Source organism: Sphaerodactylus townsendi, linkage group LG03, assembly GCF_021028975.2.
Source record: "Sphaerodactylus townsendi isolate TG3544 linkage group LG03, MPM_Stown_v2.3, whole genome shotgun sequence".
Taxonomy (NCBI): domain Eukaryota; kingdom Metazoa; phylum Chordata; class Lepidosauria; order Squamata; family Sphaerodactylidae; genus Sphaerodactylus; species Sphaerodactylus townsendi.
The window spans coordinates 65,606,001-65,630,109 of NC_059427.1; the positions used below are offsets into that span (position 1 = coordinate 65,606,001).

Here is a 24,109-nt window from a genome sequence, read left to right on the forward strand (position 1 = left end):
CCACTGCCCTAGGACATATGCTTACCCTGATCCAGTTTGTTCCAGAACAATCTGTAGGAGCTATGCCAGTAGATTTGCTGCATAATCAGAATTTCACCTTCTGAGTAGAAGTCAAACTGGTAATTTTGTTTAGATAAAGAATGAAATGCAATAAAAATGTTGACAAAGGGCAGTAGAATCCCCCCTCCCCCACACTTTCTTGTATCAGTTTGTGATTGTCACCATTCAGTGTATGGTGGTAAATCTGATACATGCAGAGCATTTAATATCCACACACACATTGCACACTACTTTGTTAGTAATGTTCTCTATGGTTTTCTTTGCCTCTGATTATGTGGAGCACAAAACTGTGAATAATTCTAAAATATTTTTGACCTGACAGCAGGATTGGAAATCTGTTAAGGGATCTTAATTTTTCATAATGACAATTTTCAAAAAAATGACTTCACTATTTAAAATGCACGTACTGCCTTCCACATGCTTTTCCATTTCACTTTAAGGTTAAGAATTTTTTTCACTAGATTGAAATTGATTAGCAGTATGATTTGATAATAAAATTACCCACTACTCCCATACACGGACACATTTATTTCATTTTATTTTATTCTTTGATTTATATCCCGCCCTCCTCTGTAGGGCTCAGGGCGGCGAACAACAACAATAATAAACAAAACATCAATAATAATAATATGGCTTCCTTGCCCTCAGCAATCTATCCAGCATTAAATGGAACTGTCATTCTGCTGTAAAAAGCAAAGCCGAAAAATACAGATTGATTGAGAAGGATTTGGTTTAGCCTGTAACCTGCTGGTAAATTTTTGAAGAATTTGGGTTCCAATGAAAAGGAACAGCTAGATTTGAGCCCAGTGGCACCTCAGACATCAAGAAGGGTATGAGTGTTTGAGAGTCAAAACTCCCTTAATCAGCTTTGGAGAAAGGGAGCTTACTCTTGAAGGCTCATTCCCCCAAAATCTTGTTGGTTTCTGAGGCAGAGGCATATTTGCCTAGGGACATGTGGTAACCTATGTCCCCGGGCGCCCCCCTTTGGTCATGTGGGGGGGCACAAACATTTCAGGTTCGTTTGTATGTTTTTTGAATTTTTAGCGTTTTTTCAGTTTTTGGCCTGTAAGGCTCCATTTTGCTTAGATACTCCTCTGGGCTCAAATGTTGCCATTCTACTTCAGGTCAACAGAGCAAAAAGAAAGAGCGAGTTCAAATATCTCATTAATAGAATGTGTGGCAGTGAGATTTATACTGTGTATTTTAGTCACTCTAAAAGGAACCACGACCCTTTCTGTGGAAAATCAGCACAGCCAGTGAAGGCTGCAGATCCTTCTTAACAGTGACCTTTTTCCCTGTGGGAGAAGTGAGTTCTGGAATGATTCCTTAACTCTGCTTCTTAAAGGTGGGCCAGAGAATATGTGAAATTGGGGGCAAGGCAGAACAGGAGACTCAAGTCCTTGCTTCTTTCCCACTGGTTCTCCCACTGTAGATGGACATTTGAGGAAATGTCTTCTATCACTTATTCCCAGGTGTCACCCACTTTTGACTGCAGCACCATACAGGAGATTTTTTTAAAATGGTGTTCTCATTAAAGTGACATGCTGTTTCCTCTGTTCTGCCCTGACTTGGCTTTGACAAACCATGGATAGGGATTGGTCTCAATACTCATGAGTTCACACATATACCCCTTACTGTTCACCTGAGCTGGTGACTTCTGGGAAACATTTAGCAGAACGAGAGCAGTATGTGAATTGTCTATAACATTTCTGAGCCTCAAGGGGTGGGGTGGAAGAAGATCATGGTAAGTTTCCTAAAGGTTCAAAAATCAAAAGTCTGACAAAAGAAAAAAATAGCTTTTTTTTAGCAAGTATCATAGTTTATAAATTAATTTTAATGTGGTTGATTTAACACCCTCCATGTATATGAGGCCAAAGAATAAAGTGCAAGATGTCTATCAGCAGTGGCTTGGATGTCCTGTTCCTGTGAATTTATGTGATGCTTTCTTTTGCTGTTGTAGATGGATTTGGTGCACACAATTGGGCAGGCTGCAGCCATGGGGGCTCATGGAGTTGTACTGTGGGGAGATGCTGACTATTCTCGCAACCGGGTAATTTAACAGTCGCTCTCGAGGCTGCTTTCCTAAGTTTTTCTATTTCATCTGTCTTGCTTACTGTTCAGCCTGAGGTTAACTGGCAAAGGGAGAAACTGGAATCAGTTCTTTATATGTTTACTATTTACTTGCAGAAAAAGCCTAGGAGGAATAAGCAACAGGAGAAGAGAGGCTATTCTTTATTGATCATATTATTTCTGTGTTGGGGGAAACCTGTGCATCATGTCCTTTCATTTCTAAATGCTGGCAGTGCAATCTTCATTCCCTTTAAAGCTAAGCAATCATTTCTTTTTTATTACTTTGTTTTACTTCACTTTAAAACTTTTCTTTCTTGCGTTTTTGCTGCACGTGGACTCCCGTAGATTTTATAAAAAATAAATTAAAAACCGAATAAATGATAACTATTAAGTACTATGACTCTTACAAATCGCCAGTGTCAACATAAACACCACATTGTACTTCTAAAATTAAAACAATGAATTAAAAGCACTGATCTATTCTGCGATTCATAATCTTAAAGAACAAAGGGCTAAGAAATCTAATGTTGTGACAATGAACCCTCCAACAGTGGAGGAGCAAGACTCACAACATTCGATCCCCCCCCCCCCGCCCGTGCAGCAGCAGCACCTGCGGGCCCCCTAAAGCCCACCAGCCTCCCCTCCTCCTCCAACATTCAGCCTGGGCGGAACAGCTGATCTCTGGCCTTCCCGTCTCCCCCTCCTACCCTGAGACCCAGTCTGGGCCTGCAGACAGACTGGCAAAACCTTCCCATCTCCCCCTCCCACCCCAACCATCCCAATTCAACCCTCCCCCACCCCAAGCCACACCGTGCCAACCTCCTCCACTTTAATACTCACTTCCAAACCCTCCCACATCCCTAGCCAACCCTTCCCCCACCCTAAGCCTTACCTTTCAACCCTCCTCACCCATGTCTCACTTTGCCACCCTCCCCCATCAGAACCCTCACTTTTTGACCTCCCCCATCCAAAGCCTCTCTGTTCCACCCTCTCCCAATCTGCCACTCCAAGCCTCTCCTTTCAACTCACCTGCCACCCCAAGTCACTCCATTCCATTTTCCCCAACCCAAGGCTCACCTTGCTGCCCTCACTCCACCCCGAGCCACTCCTCTTCACCCTCCTCCTATCCTCACTTTCCCACCTATCCCAAGCCACACCTCTCCAAGCTCTCCCACGCCATAAACTCAGAACCAGGCGAACATCGTACCAGAATCAAAAGCGGGGGGGGGGGGTGCTACATCCCTAGAAAAGCCCATTGCAAAGAGAAATGCTTCCTCTTCCACCCTTTGCTAGGGCCCATTGTATCTCCCCCGCAACTGGTTTTCCTGCTAGTTTTCTAAAATTTGCTTGCCTGATATGCTCAAGAAAGCATTGGGGCCATCACCAAAACAGATTTTGTTTAGAGAAATTGAGTGTTGTACAGGGATCTATTGGGACAGGTGGTCAGAGACGTATGGCCTATAGGAACATGGGGTGATCCATGTCCCTGGGCTCAAGCCTTTCTGTATGTGCCATTTTGTCACATGACAAAATGGCACGTGCCCCAGCCGCACGCCACTGAGCCCCGCCCCTGGGCTCTGTGCAGGCCAACTTTTGCCCTCTCCAGGCCCTGGGGATGGCAGGAGCCAGCCTGCAGAGGGGAGGGGGGTGGGGCTCAGTCCAAGCCCCTGCCCCAAGCCCCACCTTGCCCCAAGTCCCCCCCAGGGGCAGGGGTTGTCCGGAGGAGGTGTTGCCCCCAGGCACCATTTCCCCTCGATGTGCTTCTGCAGATGATCTTATGGTCCTATAGAATAGAAGAAAAATGTGCCTAGATGGGAATTCACAACCAAAACCATTTCCTATTCTGGGCATTTTCCACCAGCTGAATGAATGAAATTTGTGTCCAGGCCATCCAAATTGCAGGTCGGGCTGCTCTGCTTCTCCATACTAAGAATTCCTTATGCACAGAAAACTGTCACAGGGAGAAAGCCCACCTTTCTCCCTGCCATACTTGTTTCCTATATGTGGGGCCTTTTGTGCATGAAGAAGTATTGGCACAGATTTATTACTTGGATGAGAATTAGGCCTTTTTAATACAGATCTGCCTACAGCCATGATATGAAGGATAGGATTGAGTGGCTAAGGGTTGAGGCAGCAGAGATACAGAAAAGTAGGAGCTGGGACAAAAATTAACATGAATCATAAGACAGGTATGAGAAGACAACATGGGTCCCAGTATGAAGAGGAGATAAGATTTATATTCCATAACAAGTGCAGGACGCAGCTGGTGCTTTTTAGGGTGATCATAGAGACTGTTTGATCTTTTCTGTTAAGTTGGTGCAATCTGCTGCATCCACACTGTTGTCTCAAAAACAGGCTATGTTGCCACGTAAGGCCTTCTCTTCCAAAAGCATGCAGGCTGGGCAAGAGTTATGGCCTTTCTTGCAATCTCTAGCTCAGGGGTAGGGAACCTGCGGCTCTCCAGATGTTCAGGAACTACAATTCCCATCAGCCTCAGTCAGCATGGCCAATTGGCCATGCTGGTAGGGGCTGATGGGAATTGTAGTTCCTGAACATCTGGAGAGCCGCAGGTTCCCTACCCCTGCTCTAGCTGGTAAACATAGATAATGGCTGACAGGTGCAGGATCTTTTTATCATGCACTGAATTTTGCTTATTTTGGATAGACCATTGTTGGTCTCTGGGTCATCCTGAGAGAGGAAATATTTTGGAGTTGATCTTCTGAATTGGTGTATGTGTATGTGCACGTGCGCATGCAGATTGGTTATGCTCTGCCAGTGAAGCCCAGGCCAATGTCCAGTGGGCCACCTAGTGCCACTGGTTGCTCAGATACATGCAAAAAGTTCTGGATTAGGTGGACCATGTTCTGAATATAAAACTTTTTTTAAAGCAAGAGTACATCGCTCAACACATAAGTCATGCCTTAACCATGCCTAAAGCAAAGTACTTCTGCTTTGTAAATTTAACATACAGCAGTGGGCCATGGGGATTATAATAAGTAGATGGCACGTGCCACCCCCTTTTGACTGCAAACTCTGTGTTACAGTCAGAGGCGTAGCTGGGCCAGAGTGCGCCCAGTGCACTCTGGCTCCGCTCTCCTGGGAAATGTAGTTCCCACCAGGCCATTTGCAGCCTGGAAGGGAACACAGGCAAGCCTCCTCTCCAGCCTGCTCCATTTGTTAAAGTAAGTGTGGGGTGGGGTGTCGTGGGGGTGTGTGTGAGCGGAGCAGCTGACCGACGAAGGGGAAGGGGTTGGGGGAATTTTCTGCCCCCTACGTGACCCAAAGCCATGCGTCCGGTGCATGGGGCTCCCCCCGTCCCCTGGTAGTCCCGCCACTGGTTACAGTAGAACTGGGAAATAAATTTCCAACCACAGTGCTCTGTCACACACTTTCCCACATGATGTTTGGGGCTACTTCAAGCAGAGATGTCTAGTTTCCAAAGATTCTGAAACCTTCAGTTCAGTAGGATTGTAGCTTCAGTTTCAACAAATTTAAGTGCTAGTCAGATACGGTCAACTAATTCTTTTTTCACTTTGAGCGTTGGTGTGAGATTAGCATGACAGATTTTTTCCGGGCATTTTGCAGCTCTCTGTTAACTGTTTAATTGTTCTTTCCCACAGACTAATTGCTTGAAGATTCAAAATTACCTGATGAGCACCTTAGGCCCATACATAGTCAATGTGACCACAGCAACCAAACTTTGCAGCCAGTTTCTCTGCAATAACCGTGGCCGCTGCATTCGCAGAAGGATGGACTCTGACACCTACCTGCACCTCAATCCCCATTCCTTCCAGATCCGAGCAAACACAGATGGCAATCAGACCCGGCTGTCAGTGATGGGGGGCTTAAGTCATCAGCAGAAAAACAAGATGAGGCAAGAGTTCACCTGCCACTGCTACCAAGGCTGGAAGGGTGAAAGCTGCCATTCTCAGGGGAAGGGCATAAGATTACGGACAGGGGACTGGTGCATCACTTGGGTGGTTCTGTTGGCAATATCCGTATGGCATTTGTGAGTCATTTGGACCAGTTGTTTATAAATGTGAATTTTGTGAAGCCAGTAGTGAGAAGTGACTGTCCCCCACCAGTGGGACTGGCAATCCTAAGTGAGTCCCACTTCCCTTTAGTAAGTGGAGAAAAGGGAAGAGTGCTACAAATATGTTGTTCAGTGGCCAATGTCTCGTTAAATGTTCTAGCTGTGTGATTCTCCCAACATACTTTCTCCTTTGATGACTTTCTGGGGAAGTGAAATCACCTGGATTTTCCCAGTTCCATCTATCACCTATGCAGGATTCTGTTCCTCCAATAAACAAAGGATTTTTGTTTAGTTTTAGAAGAATCTTCACCAGCATAAAAACAGCTTTAAAAAATTCAACATGGTGCACATTCTCCTAAACTGTGACAAGAACGGTAGTTTTCTAATACTCTTTTTTAAAAGAAAAAGTAAATTTTATTCAGCCAAGATGTGATATTTATAACAGTTAAAATGGTGCATTCACCTTTTACAGTATCATGATGTATTTAAGAGGATTATTTATACACAGAGCAAACTTTTCCTAGTTGGACCAGCTAGGAATCCTTCAGCTGTGATGTTCTCAATGTTTGTGTGTGTAAACTACTTTGCAATGGAAGGGGAAAATAATAATTTTAAAATTAAATATTTTTTTCATATGACTTATATTGCCCTAACACTTGATTCCTCCTATCAAACCTTACAACTGATCTATTTATTGTAGTATCACCTGCACCTGTCCCTCTCTTCTTCTATATGCAGGAATCTTCATAGGAAAAGGTAGCAAAAGAGGGGTGTATATTGAGAACACGACTAATTAAAACCTGAGCTCAGCATGATCTGTTTGTTAACCTTGCAAGGGAAATTATTTTGAATAAAATTTGCTCCTAACATTCAGGTATAAAGCAAGTAGGCCAGATCTGGTTTAAATGTTTGGTGGTTTCTTGATGTATTCACTCTACTTCTCTTTCCCATAGTCACCGAGGCGAGAGTGTGCCGCTGCAGATATGTCCCTGGCAAAGATCTTGTCCCTCTGCCTAGCCTACATTTCCATTGCACAGTAGCTCTGTTCACAAGTTAGAGTGACCACGTACAATCCATGTACAGTGTACATTGAACTGTTCTTTATGTGTGCACTGAATACTTTTCATATTACCTTCAGTGCATGTACAGCTGTATATGTGATCGGAATCCTGCTTTTATCCAGATAATGGTCACTGGTTTTAATTGTAAAGTAAGTGTCTTCACATGAAACCAGGGACCAGTATCTGTTACAGTGAATGCATGTCCAATCTGCTCTTAACACATGCAGAAGAAGAGCACATATGCAGATACTACACAAGTTCACTGCAGTGCATGAACAGGGCTATATTGTCCCTTGTTGGCCTTTCTGTGCACAGCATTTTCCCCGGTCACATTACACTCTTTTGCGGGCTCAGGAAAGACTCATTCGTTACAAGCAGGGAAGCCAGAGTTATTTCAGCTGTCAGGCACAAGCCTGATGCTAAGAGCAGCCACAGGCCTTGCAGGTTGCAATGGCAGAATGTGGGCAAGGAGGAAAGGAGAAGAATCGAGGCAGAGTGTTTTCATTTACTTATTTACCCAAGCCTGCTCTCCCTGCCCTGTCTCTCACATTGTCAAAGCTCCTGATCATGTGGAAAAAGCTGAAGGCATGCCTACATTCCAGTCTTTGATTGTGCATAATTCAGACAGAAGAGCCCAGCTTTTGGCTGGGGTAGGACAGGATATAAATCCAATAAAAGTGAAGAATTTCTGTATGACTGCACACCCTTCACTGCATTCATTTTGCCGCTTTCAGACAGGGCAGGACCATGCAGCTACCTACATGTGTGCCCCATTAGTGCCATGTTGTAGCCTTTAAGGGCCATTTAGGGTCTAGAAATAGCAGCACAGCAGAGGAGAGCGACAAGGATAATCTGGAGACCAAGGCCTTCAAGGAAAGGCTGAGGGACTTGGGAATGTTCAGTTTGGAGAAGACGACGTTGAGGGGGAACATGATTGCTCTTTTTAAGTATTTGACTGACAGTCACTTGGACTGCAGCAGTGGACAGGACTCACAATAATGGGTATGAATTACAGGTGGAAAGGTACTGGCTGGACATGAGGAAATTGGGGTGCTGTGTGGTTTCCGGGCTGTATGGCCGTGTTCTAGCAGCATTTTCTCCTAATGCATTCTCTCCTAACATGGCCATACAGCCCGGAAACCACACAGCACCCCAGTGATTCTGGCCATGAAAGCCTTCAACAATACATGAGGAAATTGTTTTTACGGTAACATTAATTCAGCAGTGGAATTGGCTAGTGAGGTGGTGAGCTCCCCCTCACTGGCAATCTTCAAGCAGTGGCTGGATAAACACTTGTCAGGTCTAGGCTGATCCTGCATTGAGCAGGGAGTTGGACTTGGTGGCTTATATTGCTCCTTCCAGGTCCTTGATTCTGTGACGTAGCTTTTTGATCTGGTGACATTTCTGTATCTAGCCTTTCTTCTAGAAAGAGATTATTGCACGTCAGGGGTAGGAAACGCTGCCGATTTAGTTTGTCAGCCTGCAAGTTGTCAGTAATACTTTGCTGAGAAGTGCACTGGGTGCATCATTTCATTAGCCTGAATGAGAATGGTGGTGCAAACATAATCCATCTTGTGCCTAGACAAATAAACAAACATAATGAACAAATGCCATTCTTGTATACTGAAAGGAAAGTGTACCATCAAACCCAGGGCAACTTCTTTATAGGCTACAGCCGTTAGTCATACAGGGAAAAAATGAAGGGGCAATAATAAGCTAGTGGCCATGCTGATCACATACTGATAAGGTTACTGGAAAGATGAGTACTGAATATATTGGTGACTAGCATTAAAATAATCCCATGATGAGTAACAGTGCTCCTTACCAGCAGCATGCCACGTAATTTTCCATGGTAAGTCTATGTTGAAATAGTGTTGACAGCAAGTCAAGATTTCTAATTTTTCATTACGTTCTTCTGAGAGCTGAGATCAAAGGTGTGGAGAAAGGAAATCACGTCCTATTCTCCAATAGCTGACGCAGAAAGAAAGAAGGCAAACAAGAAGTTCCACATCTTTAGATCGCAGTCATAGGGAGAAATCCAGCATTTCTCTACCTGCACTGAAACTCAGCATATACATTGTTATTGCACAATTAGGATCACCCCTTTGATGTTGCATGTACTTCAGATTGACTTTGCTCAGGAATACACGGGCAAAACTTGAGGGGGAGCAGCATTTTGCAAACAGGATGCAAGCATGGGGAGGAGGGAACCACAGCTGGGCCAGAATGCGACAGCCTGATTAATTATCATGGATTAGCTGATGGGACCATAATCTTGCCCATTTGGAAGCAGGTACATTGGTGCCAGTCTGTTTCTGAGACAAATTCAAGGTGATGGCAATGCCCTTTAAAGCTCTCCTTGGCCTGGGGCCCACATAGCTAGCGGATCATCTCCTACGTTCCATGTGCCCACTACAGGCCCTTAGGCTGCCACCTGCTGCCTGTTACCCGTTTTAGGCTGACTCACCTGGAATAGAATGCAGCCTGGGCCTTTTCAATCTATCACGGCTTTCATATTTTAGAAGGGGCTCCCTGAAGAGGTGACAGAAGCTCCCTCATTGTGAGTTTTATTGTATCTGGTTTTAATCTGCAATGCTTTAATTATTACTGTAATCCTTCTTGAGCCAACAGGAGAGTTATAAATATGTCTTTTAAGAAATAGAAGCTACCTCATATACATGAAAGTTCTGCCTGCTGCTTCTCTTGAAAACAGTTTCAGAGTTTGTTGATCCAGCAAAAATCGTTTCCTGTATAAATGGAGTGGAGGGATCCGTAGGCAGAATCTCCCATGAAACCAACCTGTCTCATGGCTGGCCAAACCTCTATAATAAAGCATCAAGCAGCCACCTCCCTTTTATATAAAGCCCAGCAATCTGCAAGTGTAGATGGTTATGGGAATTAACTCGACAAAAGTTTTGAAAATTTTGTAAGGCCTTAACCTACTTCCCTGCTAAGTTTTAAGAACTCACTTTTCACTTTCTATGCTTACAAATACAATGTAGGAAAACTCATTTCACAAGTTTTGGTCTTCCATTTTCAGATTAAAATAACCCCACACTGCTCTAACTGATAACGGCTAGAGCAGTGATGGTGAACCTTTTTGAGTCCAAGTGCCCAAATTGCAACCCAAACCCCACTTATTTATCTCAAAGTGCCAACCCGGCAATTTAACCTGAATGCTGAAGTTTTAGTTTAGAAAAAACCAGTTGGCTCCCTCTTCCTCCAACCCAGCCGCTTGAGCAGGGGCCAGCCTGCTGTAGCCTCCAGCAAGTCCCGCACGCACCGCTCTGTGCCTCTCTAGCATCTCTGCCTCCTCTGTGCCTCCCGCCTCAGGCAGCAGCCACCCGGAGCACAGGCACCAGGCCCGCCAGCCGAGTCCTCCCTGCTCACTGCAACGCGCGCACATTGTGCTCAGTGACCCAGGCCAGCCTAAATGTGTGTGGGGGGGTGTGTGTGTGATTTTCCACCCTCCACATGACAAACTCTGTGTGCGCGTGCCCACAGAGAGGGCTCCAAGTGCCACCTCTGGCACCAGTGCCATAGGTTCGTCATCACTGGGCTAGAGGTTGTTTTCAAAAGCCAGCTACCATGGTCAAATGCTATCAAAAAGCAATTTGCACTAGCTTTTTTTATGCCCTTAGCTATCTCAAAGGACTCAAATGTACTTAATTGAGAAGACCAGAGTTGTAAACCACACACCAGTTGGCCGTCTTTTTCCTGACAGCTTTCAGACTTTAGCAGCGGCACTGACATGCAAATGGTAGCTTTCCCCATTGTTGGCAACTCCATGATAGGTAAACCTGAACCAGCTGAATATCTGCCTGTCACACCACAGTGAAACTCCCAAGTTCTGCCAGAAAAAGAAAGTAGCATCTCTAAAGTGTATCAAGATGCAACAAACAGCTCAGAATAAGCATGGAAATTAGATATTTTAATCATTAATTGTATAGGACAGTGAAGGGGAAATGAATACAAGCCAGGGCCTGCCTCTGATGATCACATTCCTGTATATCTTAACCCACCCAAAGGAGAGAGACATGATTATACTCCACTGATAAACTGGAGAAGTTTAACCTAATCTTGCAGCTGTTAAACCAGAACACAAAACATCCCTTTGCGCAAGGGAGTTGCATTCCTTTCCTTGCTTTGGTTCTTTCCTGATATGTTCCCTCATATCTCTGCTGACAGGCTGGGAAGTGCAATCAGCCAAGGAGAAATTTAGTATCCTGTAGGAATGAAACCCCACAACAGCCAAGGCAAGAGGCTTATTCATACTTTATATACCTTATCCACTTGCTGTGTGCCCTGACACAGTGGCCAAATACAATCAAGTGTGACAGGGGAAAAAAGCGCCTCTGCTCAGTGAAAACACAACTGGCATGTGCTAAGAAGTCAAACCCGGGTCATGAGCTCCTTGGATCATGAGCGTCTATGTTCTCAACTGGCTGGAAATATAAACTGTGCCTTCACATGGTTGTAGTGGGTTTCCAGGCTGTGTGGCCGTGGTCTGGTGGATCTTGTTCCTAACGTTTCGCCTGCATCTGTGGCTGGCATCTTCAGAGGTGTATCAGAGTGTGTAACAGACATACTCTTCTTCCCTATTAAGGTAGCTGAAAGCTGTACCCTGTCACTCAGCTTTCCTATCTGAAATGTCATTCCCTAAAAAACATTTAACTTTACCTTTAATTAGTGAGTCTGCTGCTCCTCTACGTAACTAGCAATCTGCCAACATTTTGGCCTCTGCAGATTTTGTTTCTCCAGCAATAGAGCTAGGTCCAGTAGGACTCCTAAACCCTTCATTGAGCTCTCCACACTTTCCGAGATGATCAGTGCACTTCTGGTCCTGCACAACTGCTGGTGTCCCCACCTCAATGTGCCAAAATACTACACCAGACCCAAGTTTCCCAGTTTAAAAAACATCTGCAGTTGCTATGATGCATTTGATGAAATAGGCTGAAGTCAATAAAAATAGTTAGCCAGAGTGCACTGCTATCTTATTCATCAATAATGAACAGTGCCCCCTCCAAGGTTTTTATGGTGGCATGTGCCTGATCTTTGGTAACAGGAGAGTGCAGTTCAGAATGGAACAGTGTACAGGAATCCAAATTCTGCTCCCTTCATAGACATGGCAGTTCTAGATTGCAATCAAAGCTTCTCCCTTCATAGACATGGCAGTTCTAGATTGCAATCAAAGCTGCAGAGTCTTTGGGTATATACGCAGATGTATCAAAGATGCATTATATTCCTCTTCTAATTTATGAATCATACATTTCAAAAAAGTACAGAGGCCACTTGTCAAACAAAGAAGCTCAACCTCAACATTTCTCAATAAGAGAAGAACGGTCCAAGAGAGTCAGGTTTCAATAGTCATTAAGCACACACGGGTGAGGCTGCTGCACATCACTAGAACATTTTTCCTTAGTTCTCTTTCAAAAAACATACACCCCTCACTGAAATACCTATCAGCTGTTAGTCAATGTCCTCAGCCTTAAGCAAATAGAGTTTGCTGACTAATTCATCTACGCAGTAAGTCACAGAAGTGTTTTTATGAGATTGCCCAAGAGCAATAGAGTAGGTAGGGCTTAAATTCCTCACGTGTTGCAAATTCTGCTGTGTCCACTCCTACTGCAAATGCAGAAACATACCCTGCCAATATTCCTTAGCATTAAAATCAGCTGAGAAAAGATTCTGGCAAATCTCTCTTCAGTGGTCAGGAATGCCTAAAGTACCAAAGATCTGGATTTGCCATTAAAAGGCAAGACTTACCTGTAACTTCTGTTCATCTTCTAGGTCTTCTGTGCAGACCCACATTAGGCCTATGTGCAGGCAGTGGGGCGTCCCAGTGTGAGGCGGCACTGAAGACCGAAGATGAACAGGCAGATTTGCTTGATCCAGTCTCTTGCCTTTATCATTCAGAAGAAACAACTTAGATTTTCTCCACAAAAGGAAATGAAGGGCTCCATTTCCACATCTGCCCATGAAACAGCTGTCTGAGTCGGAAACTGGTGGAAAATGAGTAGAGCCAGGCACACTCCTCCCCACCGCCACCATAAACATTTTATGAGCCAATCCTCACTCTTCAATTCTGATGTACAGAAAACCCCACAGCTCTTTTAATGTGAGCTGTGCCAAAGCTGAATCATTTCTTTCCCACAAGAAAGAGTTTAACAATGGCTCCAAATAGTCAGTTCTTTCATATTCAGGAGCCCTTCCTGAACAAGACTGTCGATTCTCGATGTTTCACTCCCAAAAAGCTACTGGCCACAGAACTGGGAATTCTAACAGAAATGAATAATTTTAACAGTCCAGCAGAGAAAAGTTATTGACTAGCACCGACGTTTAGCACTACCACAGCTGTTTGGCACGACAGTTACACTGCTATCTGTACTGATCTCACAAGTAGTTTTTGAGGAGCAATCACTCATTTGTAACAAGACCATTTTGAAGAAGTCGATAGCCTGACCTCCCCTCTAATCCTTCCTGAGTATCTTCAACACCGGCAAAATTCCCTTACTTACAGGACACTTATAGACTGTTAGTCCACCCTTTATCCAGGGCTACCCTGTAATTGTACCTCCACTCTTACAGACAATAAAGGGGAAGGAACTTGTGGACATGAGTATGCATGTGTGTGTGTGTGTGGGGGGGGTGCATCTGAATACACATACTTTGGAAGTGGATGGAAAAGATGTCAGGAAGCCCCTGGGGAGCTGATTTTTGGAGATGGCTTGTTGTTACTTTAGTGTCGCTTATGCCTGCTTATGGCTGTTTTCTTGTTTCTCTGCTCATGTTCATTTGTGAGTAAACAGTTTCACAAAGCACTGGAGACATAAGCCTAAAGAACACAACTTTGTAAAAGCTTTGAGTAGAACATCCCAGTGCATGGAGAAGGGAGAATACAAAACAGTACATTCTGAGGATGGAAAAAAAAAATAGCTTAATTAGTAAGTCATCATGGCTATGCCTGAAAGCTACTTTGAATGAGGAAAAGGCAGCATCATAAAGCATTTAATGTTTTACAAGTATCTTCCCATCCAGTTAATGTGATCTCAAAAGTACCTTTAGCTAAATCAATATGTCCCCTAGTCTAGTGTCAGACATTCCATAAAAGCCACATGAACCACCTATAAACTCACCATGTGGCAAATTCTCAGACAGCAACCATCTGCAGCGCCTGGCTATGTCGCAAAGTGAATTCTAATGAACATCAGCAACATTTCCTACCAGTCTTGAGGCATAGTAAAACTCACTGAAGATCAGTGGGTCTCCAAAAGGTTGAAAACTCTGCAAGGTATGTTTTTGCCCCTACACGTCAAAGCAATTGCCCTCTTCTAAACCCATGGACTTCAATGGATATAGCAGGGCATAACTCTCCTTAGGAGCCAACAGACAGCTGTTTCAATCTAGCCAAGAAATACACAAAGCAGATTGTTTTAAAAATACTTTATTTTTTGTTTTTTAGAAAATACAGCATTCAGTATAGTGTGCCCTGCCTCCCCCATAATTTCCAAATCCACATCATCCAGCCCAGTCAGGAATGTGCATCTCTTTTTCTCTCCAGACCTGGTGCTCATGTAAGATCAGGCGCATGGCCTGCTTTTCACTGTACCAAGTCAAAACCAGTGACTGGTGTAAAGAACTGGACTTTTTTACCATGATGTTAGATAGCCTTGCTTTCCTGATTCAATGGCTAAGAATGCCTTGGCGGCACTAAAACTGATCACAGCAGCTGCTGAATTTGTGCAAAAATACTCCACTCTTGTTCTTCAATATAACCAAGGCTGTGAGCAAATAATCACATTTATAACAAAGCAAGTTTCACAGAAAAATGATGGTAGACATTCCAGCAATCACTTCGACTTTCATAATTAAGTGATATTGGTCAGTGGTTTGGCGCCTACTTGGAAAAACAGTGGTGGCAACTTGATGAATACCTGTAAATTCTTATCCAGGCTAACAGATTCAGGATGGGGAACTCTTTCCTCAGGCAAAGATACATATATGGGGCTTCCCAGCTGCCCTGAGTAACATTCTTCATCGGTTTTGTGAAATGCTTCTAGAACTTGGCAAACATGATGCTGGTGTGTTTCCCACAGAGCAGCCATAGACAGGGAAAAGGATCTTTCTACTGTGCAGACTAAACGGGTATGGGGAAGGGGTGTGTGTGAAGAAATATTTATGGAGCTATCAAATTAGGGTGACCTTCATTCTAGATGACTGCTTTTGAGGTCCTCCAGAAGGCACCAAAATTCCAGTAACCTGCCATGAGCAAGAGGTTTTCCAAATATTATCTGTGAAGACAATGAACCTAGTTTAGACAGTCACAGCCTCCAAGGCATGACATGGGAGGAAAACACAAAAGTTCTGAAATCATTTTGAAAGACCTAAATTTGGCCCTTAGTGTTTGGTTGATAAAGAGAAGATGAAACAGTGACGGAAGTACAGAAATGATGCAACTGATCCTGCTTTTTTCTTCATGGAAGTTCTGGTAGGTCCTTAAATTGCAATTATTCAGATGTTCAATGGTGGACCATCACCATTACATGACAATGTTTTGTATTAATATAGCAACAGGATGGATTCAAACAACTCTGCAGTCTGAATACTACATAAGACTGAGACAAAGCAAGCACCTGGCACATTAACCACCATGTTAGTTTTGGATTATAATTAATGTGGGGCGAACATTATGAATCATGAGGTCAGAGAACATATCAGTAGTGGTCATCCAAGTCACACTTAGACTGAACAAAATCTTTTTCTTTTAATCTTTGGCAGGGGTGGGGATCCCAAGGCAGTGTGATCTCTGAAACACAATTTAATACTTTCATCCAGCTTCAGAATGGAAAGCATACCTAAGTCAGGAAATGCTCCTCTGGTGACTCCTTCCCTTGGGCCTTAAAAACAGGTAGACTTTTGCACATTCCTGAGGGAATGGAATGACAGAGGCAGCAGTATATATTACCCAAAACAGAATACAAACAAAACATTTTACTATTTACTATATCTCACAGTGGCAGTAAAATGCCCACAGATAAGTCAACAGAACATGAAACATGGGTGGACTAGATTCATGTGTATTGATCAACTCAAATTAGAAAGCAAAACTTTCCCACAGAACTGCTGCCTCAATGTTACTTCAGAAAATTGACCAAAAGGATGATGGTGGTGTAGGAACAAGGAATAAAATGCAGTTGTGTCACAGAAGTTATAGAGGCCAAGACGTCAAATGCAACTTTTAAATTATTCCATAGAGAAAGTAAAAACTACTACTGCAGTCCCAAAGTGCAGCTGAACAATTTGGATTTTGGTCACAGAAAATAAAAATCACAACAGGAACAGATTTTATTTGGAGCCTGGGTTCTGCTGACTAAATAGATCAAGCGAGGTTAAGCCCAACTCTTGATCTTCATCAATATTTTCTGTCCACTAATTATTGGAAACAAGAACAGCCTATTTTTAAGATGTCTCTGGGCAAATTTCTGATATTGGAAGAGAGACCATTCTGAATCCTCTTAATAAACCTCTGAAGAGGGTAAGCTATAAGCACACAATCTCAGAAAAGAGCTATGAAATATCTAATGTCCTCATTTCTTTTCTGCAATAATTATTTTGAATTGTTTTTAAAAAGCAGACAACTTGGAATCATTCTATAATACAGAGCGCTTTGAATCTGAAACAAACAAACATATAAGAAAAAAACTGCCTCTCTTTTGCAGGTCAAGTTCCAAGCACTTCTACCACAGAGTGAGCCAGAAGAGCACATTCAGGCTCTTTTCAACAACTATCATAACATTATTTGCCACTTAAACTATCAGACTCTGCTATAGTTTTCAAAAGAGTACACTGACTTTATATATATATTTTAAAGGGGTGGGGGGAAATCAAGATTCAAAGTCATCAAGCTAACATCACACAATCAGTTCTTCAGAAAAGACTGAGTTTCTTTTGCATGAGATACAAAACAGATCACTAAGCAGCTTCCTGGGGGCCAGAAGGAGAAGTTTAATCATGCACATTAAATTCAGTGATTCCCTCCCACGCCCCACCCCCCATGGAATGACCACATCTACTACAATGACTTTCAGAAGCCTCCAAAGCTGGGTCATGTCCCTTGCTTGGACAGTGCCTAGTTTTCTTCTTGCTTTCAGAGCCAGTCATAGGAGACTTCTTCCCACTCCTAGGCAATTTACTTGCCCTTCCAGCATGTCCTGCTCCAGTCCCGTGTGCATACGCAACATTGTTCTTATGCTGGCAGCCATCTTTTCCTCCCACCTGGTTTACATGGATCTACAACAATTGCTCTTGGGCACAGAGTGTTACTGCCATGGTAAACAACATCTATCACAAGGAATGAACAACCCTGTGGGACAGAGTGCGTTCCATGAAGAATATCAACTGAGTTAGTGTGCAGTGGCCTGTGAAAGTGCCAATTTCCCCTTGGCTTGGCAAAGCTCTAGTGTATAGTTAGACCAGAGCGATTATATACTGCAGTCTACAGCAGCAAGTTGGTGCAGTGTTGGAATTCAACAAAGGGATGTGACTGCTGGGTATGGAGATCCAGAGGGGAGGACGACAGCTCAGCAAACGTGGATAAGGGTGATGTCTGTGCTTTACAGCAAAGTACATTTAGAACCATGTAGCTGTTCAGTAATGATCATTCATCTCAGTAAATCAGTGCAAAATCACAGTGCAGCATTAGACTGGAAACAAACACAGGGCAAGATGCTGGTGTGCTGGCAACACACAGGAAAGTCTCCCAGAACTATTCATGGAAACCACACACTCAAACTGCTGAAGCCTGGAGCTGAGGAGATCAAAAAGCTGCCAGCAGGAACAGAACCGGATTACTCTTCCCAGTTCTTAACTGTCTGAAACCTTCTTGTCTCACGTGGCTGTACTTTAAGGCAACACGCTCTTTGATTTCGGGCAAAGGATGGAAATTAGTCAGACTATCTCCAACTGGACAGTTTCGCAAATTATCAAGTGGGCAGTAACTGAAAACTCTTTTTAGTGAAATCCTCAGCATGTGCACAGATCTGTGGTGAAAAGTCACTCTTATGCCACAAGCGAGTCTGTGTGGCAAGACACGGCTGCCAAGGCTTTAAAAAGTCAAGGAAAGCAGCTCCTCTTTAGCCACACAGAGGTTTCCTTCACTCAAATGCTTATTTGCCTTTTAGACAGCCCACCCACTAACCTCTAGCACTTTCCCCAACAAATCCACGGGTTTAAGCTAACCAAGTCAAAGAAGCAGGGTGGGTTGGGGAGAGAGATTTGTTGCAAGTGTGAATCCTGGGGACCCGCTCCTCATGTTACACATAGTAGCTAAGAGTCACTTCCATCTTGGAAAAAGACCATCTTGGAAAGGGATGGGTGTTAACAGTATGGAAATCCCAAAGATGAAGATCATATCTTGTGAGAAATGCAACAGGCAGCAGCCATGAGAGACAGGGCATGTGGGGGATTCATTTTGTGGGACTGCTGTTCCCACAAAACCAGCTCCCTCAGACAAGCAGTGAATGAAGTCCTTTGAGTGATGCAGTTTCCACAGAAACCAGATCACTATGCAAAACAGTAACAGGGGCATTAATCAAAGTGTCATTTCAAATTAGAAGAATTGGGGTGTTCCCCCCTCTCACCCAGGATTTGCACAACAGAGCAAGAGGGAAGAGAAAAAGCAACACTTGGTGTTCTCCTCATTCCTTCCGCCCTCCCCCAGAGGCCTACCTCCCCACTCCCCTACAAAACCAAGTGAACATGATTGTGAAAGAAGAACTGGAAAGAAAACCTCTGGAGATCAGCGGACAAGCTCAAATGTGTAGAAGTGGATTTGGTTGGAGCTGCAATTCTGGAGGCTGGTAGACATTCACAGCCCCTCCCCTGACCCGTCCCTCCTGTCCACTGGAGTCTAACTGTCTTCACCATTCTCCCCTGGTCCTTTGATAAGTCGCTTCTGTCCTCGTTTCCCCACGGGCCCCTTGGGTTTGGCGAAGGCCTGCTTGAAGGCATGCTGCTTAGGATGAACCTCATCATACAGAAACTCTGCAGTCAGCTCAGCTCCATCGTCAATTTCAATCTGGTACAAGGGAAAAGGGAATCACAGTCCTCAGTCCTGGTGGCCTGAGATTCAAGTGACATCTTTGTTCCCATGACAACACACTGGTCTTTCTGTCACCCTTTCCCAGCTGCCTCTGCCCCTCGCCCCGCCCCGTATCCCATCCTCTCGTATCCAGGATCTGAGTATTTCAGTCCCAATGATGCTGATGAGAAACTCAATAAGATCTACTTGTCTTATCTGTGTCTTACTTGTGCCCTAGACTGTTCTGAAATTACTCTCATCTTGCATCCACAACACTGTGCTATCACTGCACTAATGTAATTATTTGCACCTGGAATCTCCACAGAGCAAATTTCAGTGTGCTCAACTGCTGAAAGGATATCAATAGTGTGCTATCCAACAATGTGCGAAAACATTCTTGGTTGTTACCCAAACCTTTTGGAGCACTGTCTTGCCTCAAACAAGGCAGACAGCCATTATGACATAGCTCTGTAATGGCTCTTGTTCCAACTCAACAATTTCTCCTTTCACCCCTAAACTGGAACTGCCCCTAAAGAATGTACAGCTACTGACCGACCATCTCCTCCCACCACTGCAAGAATGAGCAAAACCTCCCTCTCAAAAACAAGTGTAAAGTGTAAACCTTCTTTGCAATCTCTAGGCAAAAATCCTGCTCCACTGAGTCAAGCAACCGGCTCTTGCAGCTGGAGTACAACATACGCTCCTTGATGCTACACTTGTAACCAGGCATGGAGTAGATAAACACTGCAAGAAAAAGAAGGAAGGTCAGCTGACTTTGGGCCCCATGATCTTTAAGTTCACAAATCTATGGGGAAGGGAGCGATGGTCATGCATGCAACAAGATGGCTATCACAGAACAAAGAAAACCCATTCTTGAGACTGTAGAACCCCACCCCCTCCAAATCTTGAGCAAAATTCTTGCATAAGCAGCTTTCTCTGCATGTATCATGTGGTTCCAGAGGCACAGGCTGGCAACGTCCAGAACTGTGTAAGATTTGTTTAAGGAAATATGAATCCATAGGGGGAAAAATACACATTCTTTAATGTAGAAGATCCATCCCACCCCAGTTTCTACATGCAAAAACTCTTGATACATTCAGACTACTGATCCTCATGCCTGCCTCATAAGGGATGTAGAGAGAAACCCCACAAATATTTCAATCCACTCGTTCATGGGACAGTTATCTCCCCTTTTAACCTGCACCCTTCTGCCATTCTACAAGGCACTGCTGAAGACAAGTAAACAGAGTAAAGATGCAGTTTTTAAACTGATTTAGCCTTAAGGTGCAGCTCCCTGAATTGCATCTCACTCTGTTTCTGACAGCTTCCCCGACTTTCAAGAACAACTTTCTTGAGGCTGCAAAGGATGAGATATTTTCCAAGAATGTAAGCTGTTTATGGATCCAACCTCAAGTTTCTGAAGGGCAGAAGATAGTTCTGGTCTGATCTTCCTTTGCTTCTGTAAACCTCACAAGTGCAGAAGCTCAAATGTGCCCAGTCCTTACCGACCGACTCTAGATAGTCTCCCTCGTGAGAATGCTTGTACAGAAAGAAGTGATAGCGGGCAGAATCTTGCGGAATTCTTTTAGGCAGGTCTGCTATCTCAGTGGCATGTGTGTGCACCAAGTCTATAGTTTCCCTTTCCAGATCCAGTTTCTGTACAAACAAAGGCAAGAGAACATATATTTCAGAACTACATGAGATAAGCAGGAGAAATCAAATCTTGGCAAAAGATGAACAACGGCAAAAAAAGTACAACACTGTCAGCTAATTTCTAGATAAAAAATAATATTCATACAGTAAAAAGTGCAATAAAGGGGTTGACAGAATTTGAAAAGGTGACAGTGTAGCAAAAGGAACACTTAGGATGAATTTATAAACTACTTCAATTTGAGATTGAAAGCATGTAAGGTCAGATGGATGCAAAAAGTTCAAGAGAGCTCTCTCCAACATTGGGAAACCTTTTGGACAAAGGGTATAAAATTTATAAATTAAACATTGAGAACATTGGTATAAGGAGTTATGTCAGTGGTATATTACTCCAAAGGAAATGGAGAAGAATTATAATGGGAAACCTGGAAATGCAAAGAGGTGAACAGTATCTTCTATCATATGTAGTAGATGTGCAAAAGGAAAAAAATTGAAAAGAAATACATGCTTAAATCCAGAAAATCTTAAAAATTAAATTTGGTACGGAAGCCAAGATTATGCTATTGGGCATTTTGCCCCCCCCCCCCCCCCCCCCCCAAAAAAAAAAAAAACTTTGGAAGAATTGTTCAGCTATATGATAACAGCAGCCAGAGTTATATTTGCAACAAAATGGAAAGCAGAAAAAATGTCCATGATGGAAGGACTGGGAAAGTAAATTAGGTGAATACACTGTAATGATGAAACTAACTAACAATGTGAATAATAAACCAACCAATGAGTTTCAAGACAAATGGAAAGCATACTACTCATATTATTCTTTTAAAAAATGAGTACAGGACGATGTAGTTAATATGTGAATTACTAACAATTCTAATTATGTTACATCAAAAAGGAGTTAAAGGAAAAACATTTAAATATATACTAAAGGATAATCTATGAACTTAATTTTCAATATTTCGGAATTATTCCTTCAATTCCATGGTCAGATTTAAAATAATCACCATTTATTCTATGATATTGTTTGATATTATTTTATGGTTACCAAGTATTGAATAGGGTATTTTATGTATAATTTTCTCTTTTTATGAAAACGTCCTATATCTTTATTTGTTTTTAAACTTGGTTGTAGCATTTATATTTTGCAAATGGTATTTTTGCACTGTTTTTATATGGTTTATTATATATTGCTTGTAAGCCACCTCGAGCCCCTCGGGGGATTGGCGGAATAAAAGTGCAAAAATAAACAAATAAATAGATAAATAAACAAATAAATAAATATTTTCTATGTTATATCTTTATCTATCTGTCTATCTATCCATATGAATGAATGAGATAAGCAGGGAGAACCTGAAGACGGCAATCTTGCACAAGAAGGCCTCACCCAGGAAATGCACAGGGGGAGAGAGTGTGAGGGTTGTACATAAAGACCCAAGTAAAAAGCATCAAGCAGTGGCTCCTTACCAGCTGGATATAATTGATTTTCTTCTGTTTTAGTAACTGGATGGCCTGCTGGGCTTCTGGCTGCAAGGGAAAAGCCAGTCCCTGGAGGGTCTGGTGCTTGCTCTCTACGCTGATTTCCGTCTTGACCTAGCAACAACAACAACAAAAGGCAAAAATGGACAGAGATGAAACGAAAGAAACAGGGGAGGCAAGAAGATGAAAGGGACAGGGATGACAGCAAAGTACAAACCATGCAGCGGGTACTCAGGTACTGGAGGCACTTTCAAACTTTTGTACTCCTTGAAGGAAAGAGTCTGTTGCCAAGGGCTGTTGTTGTACATGAGCGGAGAGAGGAAAACTCTGAACAGATTCCACCTTTAGGAGGAAACTACAAATTATGTAGGGTTGAGCAGTTCTTTCCTCTGAGCTTTTTTAAACTGAAAAGTAGCCTTAAGGGCTGCAAGCAAGAGTCGAAAGGTAAGACTGGCTACTTGACCCTTTTCCTTCCTGTCATTTGCCCTCTCAAAGATCTCCCCCATCCATAGAATCATAGATTTGGAAGGGGCCATACAGGCCACCTAGACCAGGGGTAGGGAACCTGCGGCTCTCCAGATGTTCAGGAACTACAATTCCCATCAGCCCCTACTAGCATGGCCAATTGGCCATGCTGACAGAGGCTGATGGGAATTGTAGTTCCTGAACATCTGGAGAGCCGCAGGTTCCCTACCCCTGACCTAGACCAACCCCTGTGCAATGCAGGGGGTTGAAGCATCCCTGACAAGTGTTTGTTCAGCCACTGCTTAACGACTGTAGTGAGAGGGAGCTGACCACTTCCCAAGGCAACTGATTCCACTGTTGCATCCTGGGTTCCCCCATCAAAAGTGGGCACAACGATCAGGTAAAACAGCCATTCTAACTGAGGTGAACATCCTTTACATTCAGAATATAAACACCAGGGAGAAGTCATCTAACTGCAGTTGGCATATAAAAGGAAAATCCATTAAGAGGCACTGTGATATGACAAACAGCCCTCAAGAGCTACCATAACATAGCAGCAGCAGTCCAAAATGCTACTCCTAGAGGAGACTAATTTCTATCTCTGTTTTCCAAGTAATTGTCTAGCAGGGAGTCTTGCAACTTGCCACTTCACAGAGACAACAACCCTGGAGTTATGAAAGAAATCACATGTTCTGGTATACCTGCTGGGGATGGGTACGGGGCTGCTGCAATCTGTACAACCCTAGGTGGTAACCTAAGGATCAAGCCGTGTGGGCAAATTGGTCACCAGATACCCCTTCAAAGTAAGCAACTACATCTTGTTCCTCCAACATTTCAGGGACAGTTTCCTTTGGTTTCCTTACATTTAAGGAAGACATCTAACTGTTGATTTCAAGACTGTGGCTCTTGCAACTCCCAGGCTAATTTTGCCTTTTCTCATTTGGGCAATAAGCAAAACTATAAATATACTCTAGGGGAAAAATTATAAATTTCCACATTGAAACTAAGTAAAAGGCAGTTCAGCATTTACAAATAGTATAAGGAATGTACGATAATTGACCATTTAATGTTTACTACTAAGTTGGTTTTACTCCTCCTCGCCTTTCTCACTCTCTTCTGCATTTTCTTTATTATCAGACTGTATGCTGTTGGACAGAGCCCCACTTTGCTCATTTCTGTGCAGCACCTGGTTGGGGCACTCACTTAAATCAACGCAGC

At 43.3% G+C, this 24,109-nt stretch overlaps 2 protein-coding genes across 4 annotated transcripts in view; one reads left to right on the top strand and one right to left on the bottom strand.

Annotated features, from left to right (window-relative positions):
- The window catches only part of LOC125430046 (hyaluronidase-4-like), a 53,613-nt gene extending 46,812 nt beyond the window's left edge, over nucleotides 1-6,801 (top strand). For both annotated transcript variants that reach the window (XM_048491729.1, XM_048491730.1), the window contains exons 3-4: nucleotides 2,021-2,110; nucleotides 5,751-6,801. In XM_048491729.1, the coding sequence (XP_048347686.1) occupies nucleotides 2,021-2,110; nucleotides 5,751-6,143 (483 nt within the window). In that variant the 3' untranslated portion in view covers nucleotides 6,144-6,801. The remainder of the gene's footprint in view (nucleotides 1-2,020; nucleotides 2,111-5,750) is intronic.
- A 7,851-nt stretch (nucleotides 6,802-14,652) lies between these two features.
- TWF2 (twinfilin actin binding protein 2) overlaps nucleotides 14,653-24,109 on the bottom strand; it is a 91,039-nt gene continuing 81,582 nt past the window's right edge. For both annotated transcript variants that reach the window (XM_048489927.1, XM_048489928.1), the window contains exons 6-9: nucleotides 22,415-22,540; nucleotides 20,809-20,959; nucleotides 19,926-20,047; nucleotides 14,653-19,300 (exon numbers count right to left, since the gene is read on the bottom strand). In XM_048489927.1, coding sequence (XP_048345884.1) covers nucleotides 19,133-19,300; nucleotides 19,926-20,047; nucleotides 20,809-20,959; nucleotides 22,415-22,540 — 567 coding nt within the window. In that variant the 3' untranslated portion in view covers nucleotides 14,653-19,132. The remainder of the gene's footprint in view (nucleotides 19,301-19,925; nucleotides 20,048-20,808; nucleotides 20,960-22,414; nucleotides 22,541-24,109) is intronic.